The sequence below is a fragment of the Ochotona princeps genome, chromosome 1, assembly GCF_030435755.1.
Source record: "Ochotona princeps isolate mOchPri1 chromosome 1, mOchPri1.hap1, whole genome shotgun sequence".
NCBI classification, from domain to species: domain Eukaryota; kingdom Metazoa; phylum Chordata; class Mammalia; order Lagomorpha; family Ochotonidae; genus Ochotona; species Ochotona princeps.
This window is the reverse complement of record NC_080832.1, coordinates 112673635-112694319: the sequence shown is the minus strand read 5'-3', so window position 1 is coordinate 112694319 and position 20685 is coordinate 112673635. Positions and strand designations below refer to the sequence as shown.

The window sequence follows — 20685 nt, the reverse complement described above, 5'->3', positions numbered from 1 at the left end:
TCCTCCACACACCCCTGTGATCCAACAGCCTGGTGCTGCTCACCACTCTCTTGTCCTTCCAGGAAGGGCCCAAGAATAAACTACAGAAATCAAAAATTGGGCGAAGGGACAAGCAGACTGGCAGGCGAGAGAAATTGGTGAGTGGATCTAGGCCCTTAGCCCAGGGCCATTCCCACCCCCCTGTCCTGCCCTGCCCCTCCCCCCAGCAAGCCCTGGATTTGCCCTCCCCATACCGAGTGATTGTCCGCAGTTCCAAGGAACTGAGTTGAGCCGCAGGGCCTGACCTGATGGTGGGTGGGGAAACTCTTGGGCCAGTGGCATCATCAGAAAGTGTTCTGGGCCAAGGGCCATGCACTCCAAGTGGGTAGGGGTGGGCGGCACAGGCCTGGGGAAGTTGGGGTGGCAGATGCAGGGCCCAGGAAGCAACTCTCCTCACACACCCTCATGCAGATAAACAGTTCCTGGGGACACAGACTTCCTGGGGCAAACTCCACAGCCCTCAGAGTAAGTCTCTGTCCTTACTGGGCGTGGGCAGGGCTGTAAGATGCACCCCCAGCCAGCAGCAAATATTCAGGTATGCAGTAGGTGCCGACTACATGCTGGGTTGGAGTTAGAAGGGACCACCCTGTTACAATAATCCTCCCCTGGCTCCTCACTGGCCTAGGAGAAAGGATGGTGGGGTGCAGTAACCCTGCCCCACCACCCACCTTACTCCGTTTCACCCCCAGTACACCCTGGCAGGTGCTGAGAACACCTTCTCTGGACCTCTGCTGGGCAGCTGCAGATCCCGTCTTGACTTGGGCACAGTTATAAACACAGCAGACAGTTCCAGATTTTCCCACATGCCCTAGGCCTTCATCTTCAGAATACCACAGCAGTATCCTCTCCTCCAAGCATCCTCTCCGGACCCCTCCAGGCTTGGGACCTGGGATCTGGCATGGACAGACACCCCCATACCCAGGGCCATGGCCCACAGAGTCAGGGTTCCACCTGTCTTACTTGGTGTCCTGAGGCTCCAGTGCAGATGGATCTGGTGGGGCTGTGAGGACCCACTGGGGAATGGGAGGTGGGCTGGGGTCCAGCCTGGGGGTGTTCCCAGGGAGCAGTGAAGGTTGGGGCTAGGTTCCCTCCTCCTGCTTCCCTAAAACTGCCTTAACTGTCCTGGACAACAATGACCAAAACTTGAGGATGGGGGAAGGCCGGAGAGCGCTCACAGGAACGACATTTGCTTCCTGGTGTGGGCTTTCCCACCTCCCCACCCCACCCTGGGGCTCAGTCAGGGCATCCTTCCCCAGAAGTGACCTGGGCCCTGTCCAGCTGGGGAGTGGGGAGCTGGCGAAGGAGGGGATGCAGACCACCTGAGGGCACCCCCGGGGTTTGGGGACACTGCGCCGTCACCAGTCTGACCCACCAGACAGGTGCAGAGGGAATGAGAGGCCTGTCGGAAGCAGGACTGTGCTGTCCCACCAGGCTGGGCCGGGGGGCAGAAAGAGGGCACTAGGAAGGGCCTCTGGCCCCAGGGTAGGAGTCAGCCAAACCTGCCCCATAGAGTGCCATGCCAGTCGGGTGAGCAGGGCCTGGCCCAGCTGTCCAGTGTGAGTAGAGGAGGGAAAGAGGTGGGGATGGGAATGAACTACCTCTCTCCTCCCTGCCTTCCAGGCTCTGTGAGCAGCCCTTCTCTCACCATGAGGGATGCCCCCTTTCTCTAAGGATCCACTATGCAGGGCTGCGGCAGATATCCAGAGAGAAGGGACCTGGAAAAGGTCACACAGCTCGAGCATCACAGCTCTGCCCAACATGCTCCTCCATGTGCCTTACCCAGACCAGCAGGTGCACTGCTGCGGGTGGAGACTCCCAGACTAAGCAGCCACCTGAAGCCGTGCACTTGTGCGGGCCTGAGGCATCCTCAGCTCGTCCTCCCTGTGTGTCATGGTGCCACCACCACACGGACTGGAGAAGGTCTTGTTTTCATGTCACTTGTGAGTTGCTGGGGCTGTGCACTTGTGAGGAGCAGAGCTTGGTCTGTGCAGGCAGGTGTCCTGGCTCTGCAGCCTGGGATGCAGCTCCATGATTTGTCACTTCCGGCTATGGTCACCAACCAGGAGACCCAGAGCTGTCTGCTGTTTTGTGCTTCTGCAATAACAAATACCATTGTAACGAAATCACTTGCATGTACTGAGCCCTCTCTGCAGGGCAGCACTGTGGGCCAATACCGTCCTGTGTCATTATGCTGCCCGTTCCTGGGTGTCACAGGTAAGGTAACCAAAGTCCAGAGAGGCTCACAGATAATGAACTCACACAGTCGACACAGCTGGTCAGAAATGGCGAGGAGGGGGCCTGTGTAATAGCCTGGTAGCCAGGATCCCATATGGGTATCAGTTTATGTCCCAGTTGTTCCACTTTCTTTCCATCTTCCTGCTTGTGGCCTGGGAAAGCAGTAGGGGATGGGCCAAAGCCTAGGAATCTTGAACCCCCATGGGAGACCCAGGAAAAACTCCTAGTTTTGGATAAGCTCAGCTCCAGCTGCTGGAGCCACTTTGGAGAGTGAACCAGCAGACAGAAGAATCTCTATCTTATTTTCTTCTCTCTGTAAATCTTTCCAATAAAAATTTATAAAAAATCTTAAAAAGAAGAAAAGAAATGGTGAGGAGGCACAGTAAGCCCAGCTCCAGCTCCAGCCCCCTCACAGTAGCCTGGACAAGGTGCCCTGGGGTCAGCCAGTTAGGCCCAGCAGGACTTCTCACCCAGTTCTGCCTCCACCTTGAACAGACTTCCTCCATTGTGCCTGTCACGGAGCTCAGCCATCCCAGGTGGGCCCCAGAAGCTGCCCCACCTTCCTGGGATGATCCTTGAACTCTCCTGGCCCTACGTGGCTCCTGCGTCACCTCGGAGAAGCCAGGGTCCCCGCACCCAGCCTGGGACGCACTTGGCAGCAGCTGCAGGAAGCAGGACCCGCCCAGCCTCTAGGGTGTCACCTCCCAGGTGTCACCGCCTTGCCAGTAAGGAAACCTCACGCCCCAGTCCATTCTCGACCACCCCCACGCTCACGCACGTACAGTCACTAATTCTGTAACCTCTCCGAAGTAGCTCCTGAGACCAACGCTGGCCCCAGGACACTGAGCAGGGCCCATGTGGATGGAAGGACCTGGGGTGGCAGGATGGGTGGCTTCAAGCCCTCAGAGGCTGGCGGCAGGTCTTTTTTATTTTTAAATATTTATTCGAAAGGCACAGTTACAGAGAAGGAGAGCGAGTTCTTCCAATTACCTGACTCCCTAGATGACCCCAACGGTCAGGGCTGAGCCAGGCTGAATCCAGCAGCATCTTCTGGGTCTCCCTGATGGTTGTAGGGGCCCAAGCACTTGGGCCATCCTCAGCTGCTTTTCCAGGTGCATAAGCAGGGAGCTGGATTGGAAACTGAGCAGCCAGGACTTGAACCAGTATCCATATGGGATGTTGATACTGCAGGCAACAGCAGCTCTTCCTGCTGTACCACAGCATCTGCCCCTGGCAGCAGGTCTTGAAGGCAGGGACAGGGCTGGGAGAGTGCGAGTGAAGCACATGAAGTAGTATGTATGTGTTGAGAGGAGAGGCAGGCAATCGGGGTGCTGCAGCTGAGTCCCTTGTCCTCACTTGGCCCCTGCATCCTCGGGCATGGAAGTGACAGTGTCACGTCCTTGGTTGATCAGGAATCCCCTGCCTCCTGCCCAGTGCTGACACTTGGGTGCAGGGTGGATGTGGTGAGGGCTAAGGGGGACTTGGGCGGAGGCCAGGCAGAGATGAGGCAGGGCCCGTGGCTAACAGAAGCAGAACCAGTTAGCGCTTGGTGGTCCCGCTTGAGCAGTGTCCCCGGGGCACTTGGTAGAAGAGCGGGAGGGAGCCTGGGGATCCCCACTGAGCAAGCCTCTGGTGGGTGGGCAAGGGAGCTCAAGACCTGCCTCAGATTTGCTGCGCAGCCTCTAAGAGGCTCTTTCCTTCTCTGAGCCTCTGCTGGGTCTTGGACATGCAGCCCTGATGCCAGGCTGGTCCTCCCTGTGTATCATGGTGCCACCACCACTGAGGAAGGTGTTGTTTTCATGCCACAGGTGGGCAAACCAAGACCCGAGGTTCCTCCTGCAGGCCACACAGGGGAGAAAGCTGGTGGGGTCGGGGATCTGGCTAGAGGGGACTACAAGAGGATGTGCACTCCGCTTGCTTGGCAGTCTTGCCCTCCAGCACCAAGGAGGAAGCAGCAGGGCAGCTGCCCTTTAGTGGGGCCTCCCAGAGCCACAGCAGGGATGGAAAGGGGATATGGAGTTCTCATTGTCACCCCTCCTCCCCTTTTTCACAGAAGGGAAAACTAGATCACCCCAGGTCACAGAGCTGACTGGAAGTGAGTCATTTTGCTTCCAGACCCAGAACCAAGAGAGGGGAGGAGGAAGGCTGAAGGGAGAAGATGGTCAGGGTCTGAGTCCCTGCCCCCATCTCCCGGGCCACACAGGCCTGACCCTGGACTGCTGCCCTCACACCTGGCCCCCAGGGGTGGTGTCTACGCGGAACGTGCTGGCGTGCTCTCCAGCGGGGTGTGGCCTCCGGGGAGGGGCTGTTTGTTCCCGAGCAGACCAGGCCCATGGATGGCTTTATGATGCCATCTGGAAGATGTGGCTTGGGCGGGCCTGGCTGGTACAGGGCCAGGGTGGGGAAGGGGGCATCAGGGCCCAGCAGGGAGCTGCCCCCCAGCTGTCACCTGGCTCCTAGTGTTGAGGGCCGGGGTTTTTGGGGGGGGGGACTTGAGTGTGAGTCTAATACCGCCTCCCAAAAGACCCTGGTGCTCCCCACCATGGTGAGGATGCCAAGATCCAGAAAACTGGCGAGTGGGCACCTGGGGTGTGAGTAACCCTGGAGCCACCATCCCAATAATTTCTCAGCACTACCACCTGGGAGTTGGTGACCTGACCCAGAAAATCCCAAACATGGTCCCAGCGGCCTTGGGATTGTTTCCTGAACAGCACTCTAGGATGGGCAGGTCATGGGAGGACAGCTGAGACTGTATTGTGATTAGTAGCAGGTCAGTAGGGTGGGAGGGCGGCAGCGGGCACAGGTGTTTGGGATGGTGGTGAAGATACCCTCGGGAGGCCCACATCTTGTATCAGAATGCCTGGCTCTGCTTCCAGTTGCAGCCTCTTGCTAACGAACACCTCAGGAGGCAGCAGGTCATGGCTCAAGGGGTGGGATCCCTGCCACTCACATGGGAGACCCAGTCTGTGTTTTGGCCTGGCCCAGCCTTGGCTATGGCAGGTATCTGGGGAGTGAACCAGCGGATGGTGATGTCTCCCCGTTCTTCCCTCCTGCCAACTTCTTTCTGTATTTCTGCTTTTCAAATAAACTCCTAAAATAAATAAATACAAGGACAGTGGTACCAGGGACGTAGTGTTTTAGGGCGAGGCTTAGTGGTTTTTGTCATGGGGATTTATAGGGTGTCCTCACGGTCTCCACAGGACAAAGTCATCACCTGCAGGGACCAGCCCCCTGCCCTGGGCCCCAGTCTTCTTTATGGAGTGTCCTGGTAAGGATGGGAGATGGTGTTACACAGCTTGTCCAGTGTGATGCCTTAGTCTTGGTACCAGGAACTGGCCTTTGTGACGCTGGACTAACAGCACCAAGGGGACACATGGGCTGGGGGGTGGGGGGAGCCAGCACCTTGGGACAGCCTTCTCCACTAAAAAGGGTACTTAGGGCTCAGTGGCTGTGCCCTAGTTGGAAAAGGGCTGCTCCTCCCCTGACACCCAGCAAGCGGTCAGGGCCAGTCCCCAACAGCCCCTCCCTCTGGGTCTCAGCAGCTGACACCTGCCCTGAGCTTCCTGCACAGCTGTGCTCTGAGCATTCCAAGGGTTTTGAGGACCCTCTCCCAAGGCCTCCCTGGCCAACCCTCACTGCTCCATCCTCTTGGCACTTTTCGGGGCCTGGACAGATCTGTCTGTAGTGAGTGTTCTCCAACATAATGTTAACAACCTTGGGGACAGGGCCCGGCGGCGTGGCCTAGCGGCTAAAGTCCTCACCTTGAAAGTGCCCGGGATCCCATATGGGCGCCGGTTCTAATCCCAGCAGCTCCACTTACCATCAAACTCCCTGCTTGTGGCCTGGGAAAGCAGTTGAGGACGGCCCAATGCATTGGGACCCTGCACCCGCGTGGGAGACCTGGAACAGATTCTTGGTTCCTGGCTTTGGATCGGCGCGCATCGGCCCGTTGCGGCTCATGTGGGGAGTGAATCATCGGACGGAAGATCTTCCTCTCTGTCTCTCCTCCTCTGTGTATATCTGGCTGTAATAAAATGAATAAATCTTACCCCCCCAAAAAAAAACAACCTTGGGGACAGGCACTGGGCCTGGCTTGGCCACTGTTGTATCCCCAGCTCTGAGCCAAGGAACCCCCTCCCAAACAGCTCCCTAGAGAACCCACTCCCTTCATGTGAGCACCATGTCCCCCCCAATCCTTTCACCCTTGCCAACCCCAAGCAGTCAGGTTGCTGACCTTGCTGGGGCAGGGGGGAGGGCAGCCAGCCTCGTCAGTGCAGGGAAGAGCATGGGGTTTTAAGGTGGCAATCAGAGTGCAGGGTGTGTGTAGGGAGCGGTATGTTACTTGTTGTACCAATATCTATTTTCTCTATTTTTCTTACTTAACCAAATCCCAGTTGCTTTTGGGTTTTTTTTTGTTGTTGTTGTTCATTTTCATTTTTTTTTTTTTTTTGGATGAAAGAAAGAATGCCAACTTTCTTGCAGGTACACAAAATAAGTCCCTATGTTCTGGACTAGGGAATACACATACAGATGTTGGGTTGATATTCTAGGACAGTATTATATGAAGGAGAGCTGAGGCACTCATTATCCTGTTGTGCCTGGAACTGAATGTGACGACTGGATCTGCAGTAGTTAGTTTGTTACCATGGGGGAGGCCATAAGGATGAAGTCAGCTCTGTATCTACTTCAGCCTTTACATATTTAAAAAAAAAAAAGATTTGCTTCTTTGAAAGAGAGAATCTTCCACCTGCTGGTTCACTGCAAACAGTTACAATGGCTGAGGCTGGGCCAGGTGGAAGCCAGGAAATTAGAACTCTATTCTGGTCTCCCACACGAGTGCAGGGGCCGCAGCACTTGGGCCATCTTTGACTGCTTTCCCCAGAGCATCAGCAGGGAGCTGGATTGCAAGCAGAGCAGCTGAGACTTGAACTGATGCCCACATGGGATGTTGCCAGCGCAGGGGGCAGCTCAATGTGCTGTGCCCCAATGCCAGTCCAGAGATTTTATATTTAAAGAGGGGAAAATAAATTTCTGTTTTGCTGCATGGAAGTTAGGTTACCGCCTCTTAAGCTTAAGTTACTTGCAGCCAAATGCAATGCTGAAGTGGCTCAAGAGTGCATTCCTATTTCTTTCTGGGTCCTCTCCTTTGTCAGGTGGCCTTGGGTGACCATAAGGAAATGATGCAAGGGGTAGTGGTTCATACTTAAAGCCAACCAAGGGAAGTGGCTGGGGCACCCAGGACAGAGGCCTTCCAAAGATGAGCCAGGCTGGCTCCTGAGTGTGGAAACCCAGGCTACATTCTTCCCAACAACGAACCTGCAAACAAACATGACACACACAAGACACTCATGAATCTTTAGTAAGGCCACCATCTTCTCCCAAACACACAAAACTGTATTTGGTAAAAGCCCATGTGTCCAGAAACCAGGCCAGGGTCTCCCCTCCCTCTCTCCATTGCCATAGCATCCACAAGGGTTAGAGTTTGGAATGGAGGTTTTGGCCAGGCCTTCCTGGGCTGGCAGTGGCTGGGCTAGAAGCATTGTTGCAGAGTGGTCAGCCATCCCCCTCTGAAGGGGGCACAGAGCAGGCTCTGGCAGGTGGCACACCTCATTTTACATGGGTGGAGATGGTGCCCAGGGAGGGTGACCGGCTCCTGCAAAAGCAGACAGCACGTGTCAGCACCTGTAAAAGATGCCAGCTGCACGAAACCCTGGCCAGTTAGTGCTTCTGGCCTGCTCTCTTAGCACGGCCGCTCTTTCCTAGGGCATAAAGTGCTCGCTCCTCCGGCTGCTGTGCACCCCCTCCCTTTTCTCCCCCCTTCACTCCCCCAGCCCTGGATGACCAGGCAGGAGCATTCCCCTCGTGCTCCAGGGGCACGTGTTTCACCGCCCTGTACCTGGAGTGCTAGCTAGGTGGGCAGGTACTCAGTACATATTAACAGAATCCAAGAGTGAACAATCGCCAGCTGTTGTCAACAGGGTTTCTGCGGATGGTAGGCACCAAGCGAAACACAGAAGTGTCCCTGAACGTGTCCCCTTCCCCCAGGACAAGAGCTGAAGTCCCTGAGGTCCTAGGTGAGCCAGGATATGCCCTCTGACAGCAAAGTTTGTGCTTTCTCCACTGCCTTTCTCACGGGGAAACCAGAAAAGGCCCTCCTACAGCTTGGGATAACAGCCTGTTAGTCACGCCAGGAGTGCGTGTTTCTCTGGAACGTGCTGGAATTGGGGAGCGTCCTGTCTAGCCGCTCCTTAGTGGGTGGCCATGGGCTGAGCCTCAGCTTTCTCAGCAGTGAAGAGGGAAAGATCACAGCACTTACCTCATGAATCAGGGCTGCTCTCTGGCGGGCTGCTGACCAGGAGCTGCCGTGGCGCTAGACTTCTGGATGCAGATCCAACTACTGCCGAGCGAACACACAGCGTAGGCCTTAAGGCCCAACCTGCACGCTGGCATTCTGCACTGCACGTGAGGCATGGATTAATAGCCAAGAACCATACGCTCCCCTCCTGCAGACAGTCCCATGAGGACACAGCAGAGAATTTCAACATGCCTGTCCTATGGGAAAGTCAAACATGAAAGTGCACTGAGAGTGGTGGCAGGGTGTCTGCACACACGGGTGCTGGGTGTGTATCTGCTGTGTGTACACGTGCACCTGCCTGAGAGCTGGGCCATACTGCTCTGTTGGATTCCACATCTGCAAATATGCAGGTGTGTACAGGGCCCTGTTCTCTGAACTTGGCTGTTCTACATAGGGGTCCTCACTGGAAGTCACATGAGGGCTGGGCAGGTGCAGGGGCTGCTCCCTGCACTAGCTGGCCTGGGAAGAGGCAGGAAACTGCAGACTGGGAGAAAAGTTCCTCTTCTTTTCTCACAGTTGTTAACTTTTCAAAGCATGCAAATTTCCCCATGCTCCATGCAAACCAGCTGTTGACAGCCAAGGCTGTCTCCCCTGGGGCTCCAACGACCACCATTATGATTGGACCCTAGTGGATGCCTTGGGGCCTGGCTGCCTAGCTCAGGGACAGGAGCCAGCTGGAGAAGCTTCCAGTTTCCCAACCTTTCCCTGAATCTTCCTCCTCCCTGGAGGTGCTGGCTGTTCCTGCTGGCTCAGAAGCTGGGGAGGAGTACCTGGGTGGGCAAGCAGCACACCCAGCCCAGTGTCTTCTCCCCCTGGGGAATTCTCCCCGATGCTCACAGGTTTGGGTTTCTCCCACCACTGCTTGCATGGCACCAGTCAGGGGCCCTAGGCGCAGGACCCTCCTCCCTTACTCCCTGCTGCTGCTTCCGGGTCCCACCTCCCAGCTGCTGTCTCCTCAGCAGCCCCGGATGACCCACAAGGAGCAAGGGCTCAGCACCCAAATCCTCCTCCCAACCTATGAGCTGCTTGAACCCAAACCCTTCATCCCCATCGGCACCAGGAGGCTGACATGTGGGAGGAGACAGTGGAGGCAGGGAAGAGCAAAGGAGAGCACACAGAAGGCAAGCCAGAGTTGGAGACACCCAGATGATATGAGCACTGCTTGACGGCAGCTCAAGTCAGCCTGTGATCCACCTGGGGTCGTGGCCTGCACCTGGATGCAGATGTGCTGGGTCTTCTTCCCAGCCCTTGGATGTGGTAAGCGACAGTGGCCACACCAATTTCCAGGCATAGGTTTGTCAACCATAGGCACATCTGCACCACCCTGCCCTAGAAGCTCCCGTCCCTGTCCACCTCCAGAATTAAGCCAGTCTTGCTGCCCCCAGTGCCTCCTATGCATTGGCTCATTTCTTAACTCAGCAACTATGTACTGAGAGCCTATGGCAGGAAAGCTAGATGCTTAGTTAGCCTCTTAGAGGAAAACTAGGATCTTCCATATTCTCTTTTAGAATGACCCTTCCCTGCATCCCAAGCCAACAGCCACAAGGGTCAGGGGTTTGATCAAAGTAGGAGTTGTGGCACTGGGGAGTGACTCTGGCCTAACACCAGCTGGCCCACCTGGGGATTGGGAACACAGATGCACAGGTGTTCTTTGCCGGATGAGGTCTGGGCCATGCGGTGCCCTCTGCTGGCCATGGCACACTGCATTTCCAACACTCCCAAGCACACTCTCCTCTAGTCAGACCCCCATCAATGTGGTTCACAGCAGCCATATGAACATCTCCCCAACTTTTGCTGTCCTACTGGCCTATGAGTGGGGCAGGCGTGAGGGTGGTGTCTGGCATGGTCACTGACAGGCCTGCTTCTCAGGGGTACCAAGGGTCCTGACTGGGGATGGGGGCTGCTGTAGGTGAGCACGGCTCCTGCAGGGTCTCTCCGCAGACCGAGCCTCACTCAGCTCTTCCACAGCCCAGCAGGAATTGCCAGGGTTTAGATGCAGGGTATGTTTTTGGTAGGCAGGATCACAATTAGCTAGGTCTCCTGGTGTCACTCCTCCATGTCCTATCTGGCTTTAGGGTGTTCCTAGACAGCAGTCTTTCATCCACTCCATGACCTTTTTCCTATGACTAGCAGGGAGGGCATGCGGGCAGGAGGGGGACACAGGTGGACTGCAGCCATTAGAGCTGTGAGCAGGGGGGTACTTCTAGGGTTGATCCTTGCGGGGGGGAGTAGCTTTGAGGCATGATGCATGGCCTCCACTGGTCGTGAGGTTTTGGATGCCATCTTGCAGCCAGGACCCCCGCCTCTCCAGACTGCAGCTGCACCTCCTATGCTAGCCCAGCCTGTCCACTGAATGCCTAACGCACAGGTCCAGCAAGAACTTGGCTTTCTGCCCTTGTGAGCCCCTGCCTGTTTCAAGAATGGTTACTTACTAACCTGGTCATTACATTCTAGTTCCTCAGGCCCCTATCTTGGCCCCTCTCTTCCTTCTGCTACTCTATGTGGAATCCTCCTGTAAGGACCACTGGCTTGCTTTTCTGGCTGTGCCAAAGACCCAGCCACTTCTTGCCTCCTCAGCTGCCACCACCTGTATCTGCCCTTTCCCCTCAGTGCACTCTCAACATCGCAGCCATGTGTGCTGTGTCCTGCTCACAAGCATCTCATCCAGGTGAAAGCTGGGCTGCTTCAGCCATCCCAGGACCCACGTAATGATGCCTTCACCTCACTGACTTTACCTCCTGCTACAACTCAGGGCCCTGCTCTGGGCCAGAATGCTTACCCGAGACGTCCACAGGCTGGCTTTATGTCCACATTCATAAAGGACAACAATCCTAATCTGTTCTTCTTCATGGGCACTCAGGTCTCTTTGCATTCTACCCTGCAGCACGTCACATCTTCACACATCACACCTGGATTCTACACTGGTATGGGGTTTTACCTCTTTTAGCCACACTTTTCGGAGCAGGTGCCCAGCACACAGGCATGATGGACAAATAAAGTATCAATGGGCAGGGGTAGTGGGGCACCTCTAGGCCTGGCTGAAGTAGAAATTGCGTCTTCCTGTAGATGCAGACCCATTTCCCCAGTTGGGAGCCATGTTCCTCAAAGGAGCACCCATCTCCCTCCACCCTCCCACCCTCCCCCCACCATCCCTCAGCTCTCAGCCTAAGTGTTGGCTCCTTGTCTTCACAACAAGCAAGTTAGTTGTTCACAAGCTGCCCGACCTCGACTGCCCCATCTGAGGAGGTAGTGGTGGTTTAAATGTTGCCATTCATATGAGTAAGTGACTTTAACAGGGTTAACAGTGGGGGGGCCAGTATCATCAAGTCATTGTTGATGACAAGCAGCAGCACACCGGGGATGACGTCTAAGCCAAAAATCACAGCCTGGACAAATCCTGGGAAGTGATGGGGAACAGACTGCTCATTCTGAGGTCTGCTCCAAAGAGGGCCCTGGTGTCCTCCAACCCCAACGGGCCTGACAAGGCAGCCTAGCCTAGGTTTGCCTGAACCTCACAGGCCAGACGCACTGGCGGAAGGAGCTGGGAGGGCAGGGCCACCCCCTTGGACATTCTTCCTAGGGGTGGTCAGCTCAGCGTGCTGCCATATCCTTGGGACTTGCTAGAAATGCAGGTTCCCACACCTCCCCAAGAGTGGGTTAATCAGAACCAGCACTTGAGAACACTTGTGTTTGGTCTCAGATCACAGCCATCTCTGAAACGGAGGCTAAAAAGGACATTCGACAGCTCTGTGGTCCAGGCCCTGGCTTCCACGGAAGGCCGTCTGTGTTTTATGGAGCTCCTCTAGCTGGTCACAGTGATTAGACTGTTTCTGAACACTCCCACCCAACGTACAGTCTTCCCCTCTTGCCAGCTTGCCTGTTCTCCTGATTTCTGAAATGAAGCGTTTTGAGTTGTAAGTGTTCTGTGTCTCTCCTCCCAAAAGACACAGGGTTGGATACCAAGTGGTGTCAGGGAAACTGCTGGGTCATGGCGAGCTGGGGAGGAGGGAGGGAGGGAGCTTCCCAGGAATAGGATGGGAGGCACCCAAGTACCCAGGGCGGGGAGGCGGCTTGAGTGGACCTGTTTGCTCTGTCAGGAGGGCTGGGTCTAGACCACTGCAACCGTCCCCTCAGCCCCAGCTCCCAGGCTCAGCTGAGAGCCTCCTCCCTGTCACCTAGCCCCCGTGGGAATGGCCTTGGCCAGGAACTACCATCCAACACACTCCTTTCTTCCAGGGCCTGGTGACTTCTTGACAGGTTACAGCCCCAAAGGCAAACAGATTCTGCCAAGCAAATAACTGTTCAACAGTGGAGGTGTAGAGAAGTCCTGGGAGTGGGTCTGTTGTGCCGGAAGACCCGGGTGACAGTGCCCCCCTGCCACGCCCCTGCAGAAAGCAAACAGCTGTGGGCACCTGGCAGGAAGCAGGATGCAGGTGCACAGTCATGGGTTGGGGCCACTCACCCTAGAAATCTCTGGCCCAGTCTCCTAGACTCCTTTCCCTGGGGCTCAGGACACGGCCACTCTGAAAAACAGGGGTCTTGTGTACCTGCTGCTGAGGAGGCAACCCAGTGCTATGGGGGCATTTCTTTCATGCAACTTGCATCTTGCAGGTCCCCTCAATGACCTTCCTATAGGACAGCAGCTGGGAAACTCCCGTCACATAAGAACTCCTGCCTTACAGCTGCTGTCTGGAACACACAGCTTAGCTAGGCAGGAGGAAGGCACAATTGAGAGGGTATGCGGGTGAACGGAGGGCTCTACAGTTACATGAAAATAATGCCAGCAGGTGGGAGCCCATAGGTCCAAACCTGACTTATCCATTAAGCTGTGGGATTTAGGCGATTCCCTTCCCTCTCTGATCTCATTCTGCAATACAGAGATATGATGTGACAGGGGACAAATGAATTTTGAACAGTGCCACAGCCAGGAAAAAATGAAGCCAAGCGTATTTGCCAATAAGGTCTTCTTTAAGCAGACCTTAAGGTCTTCTTTCACAAACGTATTTGCCAATAAGGTCTTCTTTAAGCAGACTTTCTGCTCAATTCACTCTCCTCAGCCACTTGCCCCACCATTCACCTCCCTGGCTGTCAAAGTTAAAGACTACCTCCTTTAAGGATGTGGGGTCACCTTCTGTTTGCTAGTTGACTGGACAACCCGCAAAAATTTATCCTTAATCCTTAATAAGCCAGAAGTGCTCCCTGATTAGTCAGATGTCACCATGGGAAACCTGTAACAAGTATTCCCTCTTCTATACCTAGGGGGCCGGTAGGTGGGAGCCGGGACTTTCTGCTCCTCCAACAGGAAGGACGACTGTGCGGTGCAGTGTGGGGACTGTACAACGGAAGGGCTGCTCAGCTGGTGACCAAGTGGTGATCAACACAGGGATTGCCCCTGGTGACATCATGGCCATCTGCAGTCAGGTTCCTTAACTACCTCTGGTTACTGGGCACCAGGAAGGCCAACAGATCCACTCACTAATAACCCCACGACTGATTTCTTATACACAGATAATGAACTTCAGGGTTTCCGTTTGCCCATCTGTGAGAGGGCGAAGACCTGAAGACATGCAAGTGTACCCAACAAGGGCGGGGGCATTCAGGTCACAGGAAGCTTGGAGGCGCAATAAAACTCAGACACACATGGAAACAGCCTTTTGTGTGTGTGTGTGTTAATTTAATCATACAAATATTCATTTATACAATAAGGAAAAACCTCCTCATCTTCATCTCATCCTAGGCACCACGAGGTCCTGCCATGAACACCCACCCAGCTTGTGTGCTACACACATACACACATACTATTGACAGGTGGAAGGGGCAACTGCTGCTGCTCCTCATTCACCCAGGGAACAAAAACAGGGCAGGGAGGGGGATGAGCTCATGTTCCCAAGCCCTGGCAGTTCTACCAGCCTCTTGCTGGGGCTGAGTGAACCTGGGGATCTGTTTGTTCTCGTGCCCGTGTCCTGGCACCTTGGCCACCTTCAGGCCACACCAGCTGAGTTGACTGAGATTCCCTCTGAGCTGGATTTAAGCCTGATGGTTTAAGGTTACGGCCAGTCCTTGCTGCGGGAGGAAAGTGGCTGTTTTGGGTACCAAAACACCCCAAATTCAATCATCCCCATGGCAAAAAGCAAAGAGACATGCACATGTGCACATAACCCACACCTACACAAACAGCTCACTCCACGCACACACACTGGGGCTCCTGCCCACACCTGAGTCCCTTGCCTCTCCATCTGGCCTCAGAACCTGTCACTTAAAAAGGGGTCTGTCTCACTTCCTGGACACCACACTATGGTCCTGGCCCAGAGCTGGCTGCCGCTTGCTGAAGACTGCCAGGAGCAGGCTTGGGCTGAGGATACAGGGAGCCTTTAGCAAGCCTCTGGGCAGGGTAGGATGTGGGTTCTGGGCATTGCTCAGGGTCCACACCAGCAAGGGGGAGGAGAGCCAGCAGTTCTGAAATCCTCCTGGGTCTGGGGAAGTCACGTACCCTCCTCTGCCCGCATGCCAAGGAAAGCCTGCACTTGCTCTGGCCCTCTGCAGAGGGTGTACATTAGATTGGCTTGTTCTTGGGAAGCAAGCCAAGGCATATGGGATGCTGAACTGACTGGGGGTGAGGTAGCCTATAAGCAAGAGCAGCAGCAGGACAACTCTGGCAGGGCCACACCCAAGGCTGGTGGCCAGTGAAGCTCCTGCTGGGAAGTGGAGGGAACCTTGCATGGGGCAGATGGCAAGTCAGAAAAGCAGGGCTTGTGAAGCCTCCCTCGATCCTGCCAGGGACAGCTAACGATGCTTCCAGGTCATCAGGAGGCAACAGTGGCTGGACATGTGTGGGCTCCCGGGTGGCAGTGTTTCAGGAGATTGGCACCAACAGCAGCAGCCTGGGTCTCATGGGGCTCTCAGACAGAAGCCAGCCTGAGCCCCAGGGGACAGGCTCCTCTGGGGAAGGTGCCCTTGTGCATGCACACAGAGCACGTGCTTGGGGGGCCCTCCTCTAGCTCCGACCTGGACACAGAACTGCCCTTTTCGGCAGGCGGACATTCCTCCTCTGGTTTTCTGAGGAAGGTGGGAAGCTGAAGGGTGAATTTCATACAAGCATTTTCTTCCACAATCAAACTTAAAAAAAAAAAAAACCAAAAACCAAAAACCAAACAAACAAAAAACACCAGTCTCAGAAGAGGATGAGGAGGAACAAACACCACACATTTTTTGGAACTCAGACACTCAGACAGAGACAGTTAGGCAGGCAGACCCTCACCCACACCCAGGCTCTATAACCCCTTGCAGCCACCACTCATCACCTGGTCTCCCTGCTTGTCTTGCAACCCCAGGAGGGCTGGGGGTGCACTAACAGGTAGGTGACCTGCAATCGCACCCTAGATCTGTATCCCGACTCTCAAACCAACTAAGACTCAAAGGAGGGAGGGGGTGAGAAGGAGAAAAGAGGGGCTTTGCATATTCTTTTATCTTTGGCAGACAGCTGTTCTAGCCTGGTTCAAGCTTTCCACAGAGAGAGCCACATCTCAATCTGCTTGGAATCCACAGGAGGCCACTGAGGCTGCCAACCTCATCTCCAGAGGGGCTGCTCCTTGGCCACCTCGTTACAACAACCGACCATCCTGCTGGGGGGGGGGGGGTGGAGCGGAGGGCATGGAGGGTCCTCTAATTTCCACCTAAACGTGGTTTCCAAGATCAAGGGGTCAGAGACTGTGGCCCATCCCTGTGATGCATTCCCCTTTTGGGGCTGTGTTTTCAAATTTTTAACAGCTCAGCCTTCACTAACAGGCTGTGAAAACACCATGCAGGACCACTGGAGGGGACATAGGGAGAGGAGCTGTGTGACAACAGAGAAGCATGGGACACCTTCACACTCGCCTGCTGGTGGGCTGTACCAACACCCGTGTGTGTGTCCATGGCACACGCATGGGTCACACATGGGTGGGGAGCCACTGTGTGAAGGGCCCAGCAAAGATGGAGGCAGGACGGCATGTCTCCCTGCCAAGAGAAATGTGGAAGGGAAGCCATGGCAACCATCACAGGCGAGTGTGGGAGGACACCTCTCAGTCTCAAACTCCCACGTCACCCAAGCGCTGTCCTCAAGGCTTCCTCTGCTGGTCACACAGGGAAGTTTGGTCTTCAGAGAGGTTCTGATACTAACAAGCCACAGGGTTGGTGAATACAAATGTCAAAGGTGTAAATCAACACAAGATTAAAGACACAGGAGGAGGAAGGGTGATAACTCATTGGCTGATGCCATTAAAAACAAAAGGGGTCAGACTGCTGGAGTCACGATCCTGGGCAGCTGTGCTCCTTCGGCGCTGACCCCGCAGTCCCCAAACATGCCACGTAGTTTTCATTCTGAACCATATCCAGAGCAAGCACTAATCCTATGAAGAGCATGTTATCCCTTGCTTAAACAAAAGTGGGAAAGGGGAAAAATTAACAGGTGCTCGAAACTATAACCTCTCTGTAGGCAAAATAACTTTTGTTTAGAAAGATGGCTACCCCTCCCACCCTACCTTTAAAAAAATTGTTTCCCTTCTGGGGTAACCTAATGATTTGTTAGACGGACACCTAATCAACCAAGCCCAAGGCAGCTGCATGGCTTCTTCTTGGAAGTCTCGACACCACTGCTGTGATTCAGCACTCACACATGCACACTGAGTTTACTCAAAACTAGTCTGTTCTGCTTCCTCCTCTTCTTCCAGGATGGGGGTGTGGGGGGCAGAGCCAGGGGTCCATGCGATGTGGTCTGCAATCCAGGGAAACCCTTGCCCTACCCCCAAAGTCAGGCCTTTTTTTCTTCTTGTTGACACACCCGTTTAAGACTGGCCGAAGGGGTAAGGCCCGTGGAGCCCCTGGAAGAGAGTGAAGATAGTCAGTGACAGTAGATACAGCAGTGCAACCTGACAATCAAACCAAGGTCAGGAGTCCATGGTTCCCAGACAGCCACAGGGAAACCCCCACAGGCATGGCCAGGGCCATCTGCAGGACCAAGCTCAGCACTTTCCAAGTCGCTAAGTTCTTGTGTATCACACTATCTGAAGAGGAGAGGCTGGCGAGATCCTCCCAGTCTGATAACTTGTAGGGCAGTGGGTGTTAATCTGCTCCACCCAGTGTCTCCATCTCTCTGCTAAGCATCCACATAACACACAACACTTTCTGTACCTTAACCTGGTCTCTGCTGGCTAGATGACACATTTATAAAAACAATGTAGCAGAAACAGCATTTATGCACTAGCACCTAGGGGCTAGGTGGGAAACCAGGAGTTGGTTGTAGATGGTCTTCCATCTTCTTCCTGCCCTAGAAGGCAGGAATGAAGTACTACATCCACCCGACAGATGTTCACTTCACCGCAAGGACTAAGAGGTTTGTTCAAGGTTGGTCAAAGTCACAGCCAAGACTTGAAGCCAAGTCTGGTAGACTGCAGTGCTCCCCTCACACTGTCTCCACTTTGCCACAGGATAAAGTTTATTTTAATTCCCAAAGGGACCAGGTATGCCCCTCAGCTGAGTGGAAAAGGCCCCACTGTTTTGTTCTTAAGAATGTACCAACATCTGGGGCCTCACAACTAAGAGGCCCGCACACCATAATGGGAGTGCTTGGGTTTGGGTCCCGGTTTTTGCTTCTGATTTTTGGTTCCAGCCAATGCAGACCCTGGGAAGCATCAAGAGGTGGCTCAAGTAGCTGGGTCCCTGTCACGTACATGGGAGAACTGAACAGAACCCCAGCTCCTGACTAGGCTATTGCAGGCATGGGGAAGGAGGAGTAGTTTGTTGAACTAGCAGGGAAGAGCTCTCTTATCTGCCTCTGCTTCAAAAATAAAACAGTCCTCTCCTCACACACATCAACTAAGAATACATTTAGTGGAAGCACTAAGACTGTTCTTGCCTTTGTTTTTCACACAAAAAATCTCCAAAAAAACCCAGCAGAATATATTTTCTGGCTGCTTGCTTTAGCATGGAAGAAAAATTCTGAGGTAAATGAGCAGGCAGCACAGGCAGACACGGACATGAGTATCAGCTCTGTGGAGCCCTTTACCCCCAAGCTCATAGAGGTAACGCCACAGTGCTGGCGTGTACAGCATCAGGTACACGCCTGCCGGTTGCTGAGCCAATCACGCCTCTCACAGGCATAGGCTACAACCATCACTGCAGACACAGCCCCATTAGTGTTGCCAACCAGGGTCCTGGTAGGAGGGACACTCACACACACATCAAAGGTATGAAGTTATGCAGTTTAAATTACTATTCATCCATCCAGAAAAACCCAAGGAAAATATACAATTAAATTCCAATAGAACCAATAAAATTCTCATAGGTCTCTATGCAAGGAAAAAGGCACAAAGAAAAAGAAAAACAAACACCACTCCCCGCCAAAAACAAAAAAACAGGTATTTGTTTTCTAAGACAAAATTTCCACATTATGTGAAACCTAATCACCTTCCAGTGAAAACTCCACCCTCTTCCTGTGGCTTTCATGAACCAAGCACTGGCCTGGTGACTTGTCTGGAATACCTGCAAAAGGGAGTACTTGCCAAGGAGCTGTTGCCCATTCCCATTTAACAGATAAAGAAATCAGGCACCACAGAATTGGCAGAGAAAGAGATGCACATTTCCCACTTCCCATCTGAGTGTCCTAGCTGGTCCTTAGGCCACTCAGTGTGGTACTGGTGAGCTGAGATCACGGTTAGCACTGATCTACTTCATGACTGAGGGCCACGGTGCCTTTTGGGAAGAAAATTGCTACTTGGGTTCCTTTTCACCCAGAGAGTGGCAGATTGGAGTAGCTGGTGTGTAAGTGGTATAGAAAGGTGGCCTCAGATCAACTACCATCTCTGCAAAGGAACAAAGGAGCCAACTCTGCTGTGAAACCACTTCTCGTCCTAAACTCCACGAATGCAGAGATACAGGTGACACAGAAGATCACAGAGCACCAGCCGCAACAGACCCCAGGAACAGCTTGTCCAAGGCCTCCTATGGCAGCGGCCAAACAGGCTGCATCTCTCCTAGTGGTGAGATGGGGGGACAGTTAAAATGAGGCTGACACTGTAGTGTGGCAAGTTAATTCTCTACCACCTATGACACCAGCATTCCATACGGGTGCTGGTGTGAGTCCTGGCTGTTTCAATTCTTATTCTGCTCTCTGCTAATGTGCTTCAGAAAGCAGCAGGAGACATCTCAAGTCCTCAGGCTCTTGTTCTCATGTGCGAGGGCTGGAGAAGCTCCTGGCTCCTGGTTTTGGACTGGCCAAGCTCCAGTGCTGCAAGCATTTGGAAAGGGAACTGGTGGATGGAAAATCTTTCCATCTCTCGCTGTGAAAGAAACACTCTCAGATAAATAAACAAATCTGTAAAAAAAAACAACAAATGAGAAGCCGATCCATAATGGGTTTTGGTGGTCAACCCCAACCACAACCTACAAGGAAAGTTCAGGAATACAGATAACTTGCCCTCTACTGGGACCCAGGAACCACTCATTTTTTAAAAGATTTATTTATTTATATTTATTGGAAAGGTAGATGTACAGAGAGAAGGAGAGACAGAAAGATCTTCCATTTGCTGATTGACTTCCCTAGTGACCGCCAACGGCTGGAGCTGAGCCAATCCGAAACAGGAGCCAGGAACTTTTTCCGGGTCTCCCACACTGGTGCACGGCCCCAAGGATTTGGGCCATCCTCGACTGATTTTCCAGGCCACAGCAGGAAGTTGGATGGCAAGTAGGGCAGCCGGGATACAAACCTGCATCCCTATGGGATCTTGGGGCATGCAAGGTAAGGACTTTAGCCACAGGCTACCATGTCCGGACCCCACTTGAGTTCTATATGCAGAAAAAGCAGATGCCAACTGTTTTAATGGCCTGGCATCAGTGACCTATCTCCTCTAAGAGAAATGTCATAGTGCAGTGGATTAAGCTGCTGCCTGAATATGAAGATAGGTTTTAAGCTCCAGCTGCTCCACTTCCTATCCAGCTCCCTTCTAATGCATTGGGAAGGTAGCAAAGGACAGCCCAAATGCTCATGTACCCATATGATACCCAGAAGGTACTCCTGTCTT

General features: G+C 53.7%; 1 protein-coding gene across 2 annotated transcripts in view; it reads right to left on the bottom strand.

Moving 5' to 3' along the window:
- Positions 1 to 17263: 17263 nt before the first annotated feature.
- The window catches only part of ILRUN (inflammation and lipid regulator with UBA-like and NBR1-like domains), a 98146-nt gene continuing 94724 nt past the window's right edge, over positions 17264 to 20685 (bottom strand). For both annotated transcript variants that reach the window (XM_004590293.3, XM_004590292.3), the window contains one exon: positions 17264 to 17487. In XM_004590293.3, the coding sequence (XP_004590350.1) occupies positions 17452 to 17487 (36 nt within the window). In that variant the 3' untranslated portion in view covers positions 17264 to 17451. The remainder of the gene's footprint in view (positions 17488 to 20685) is intronic.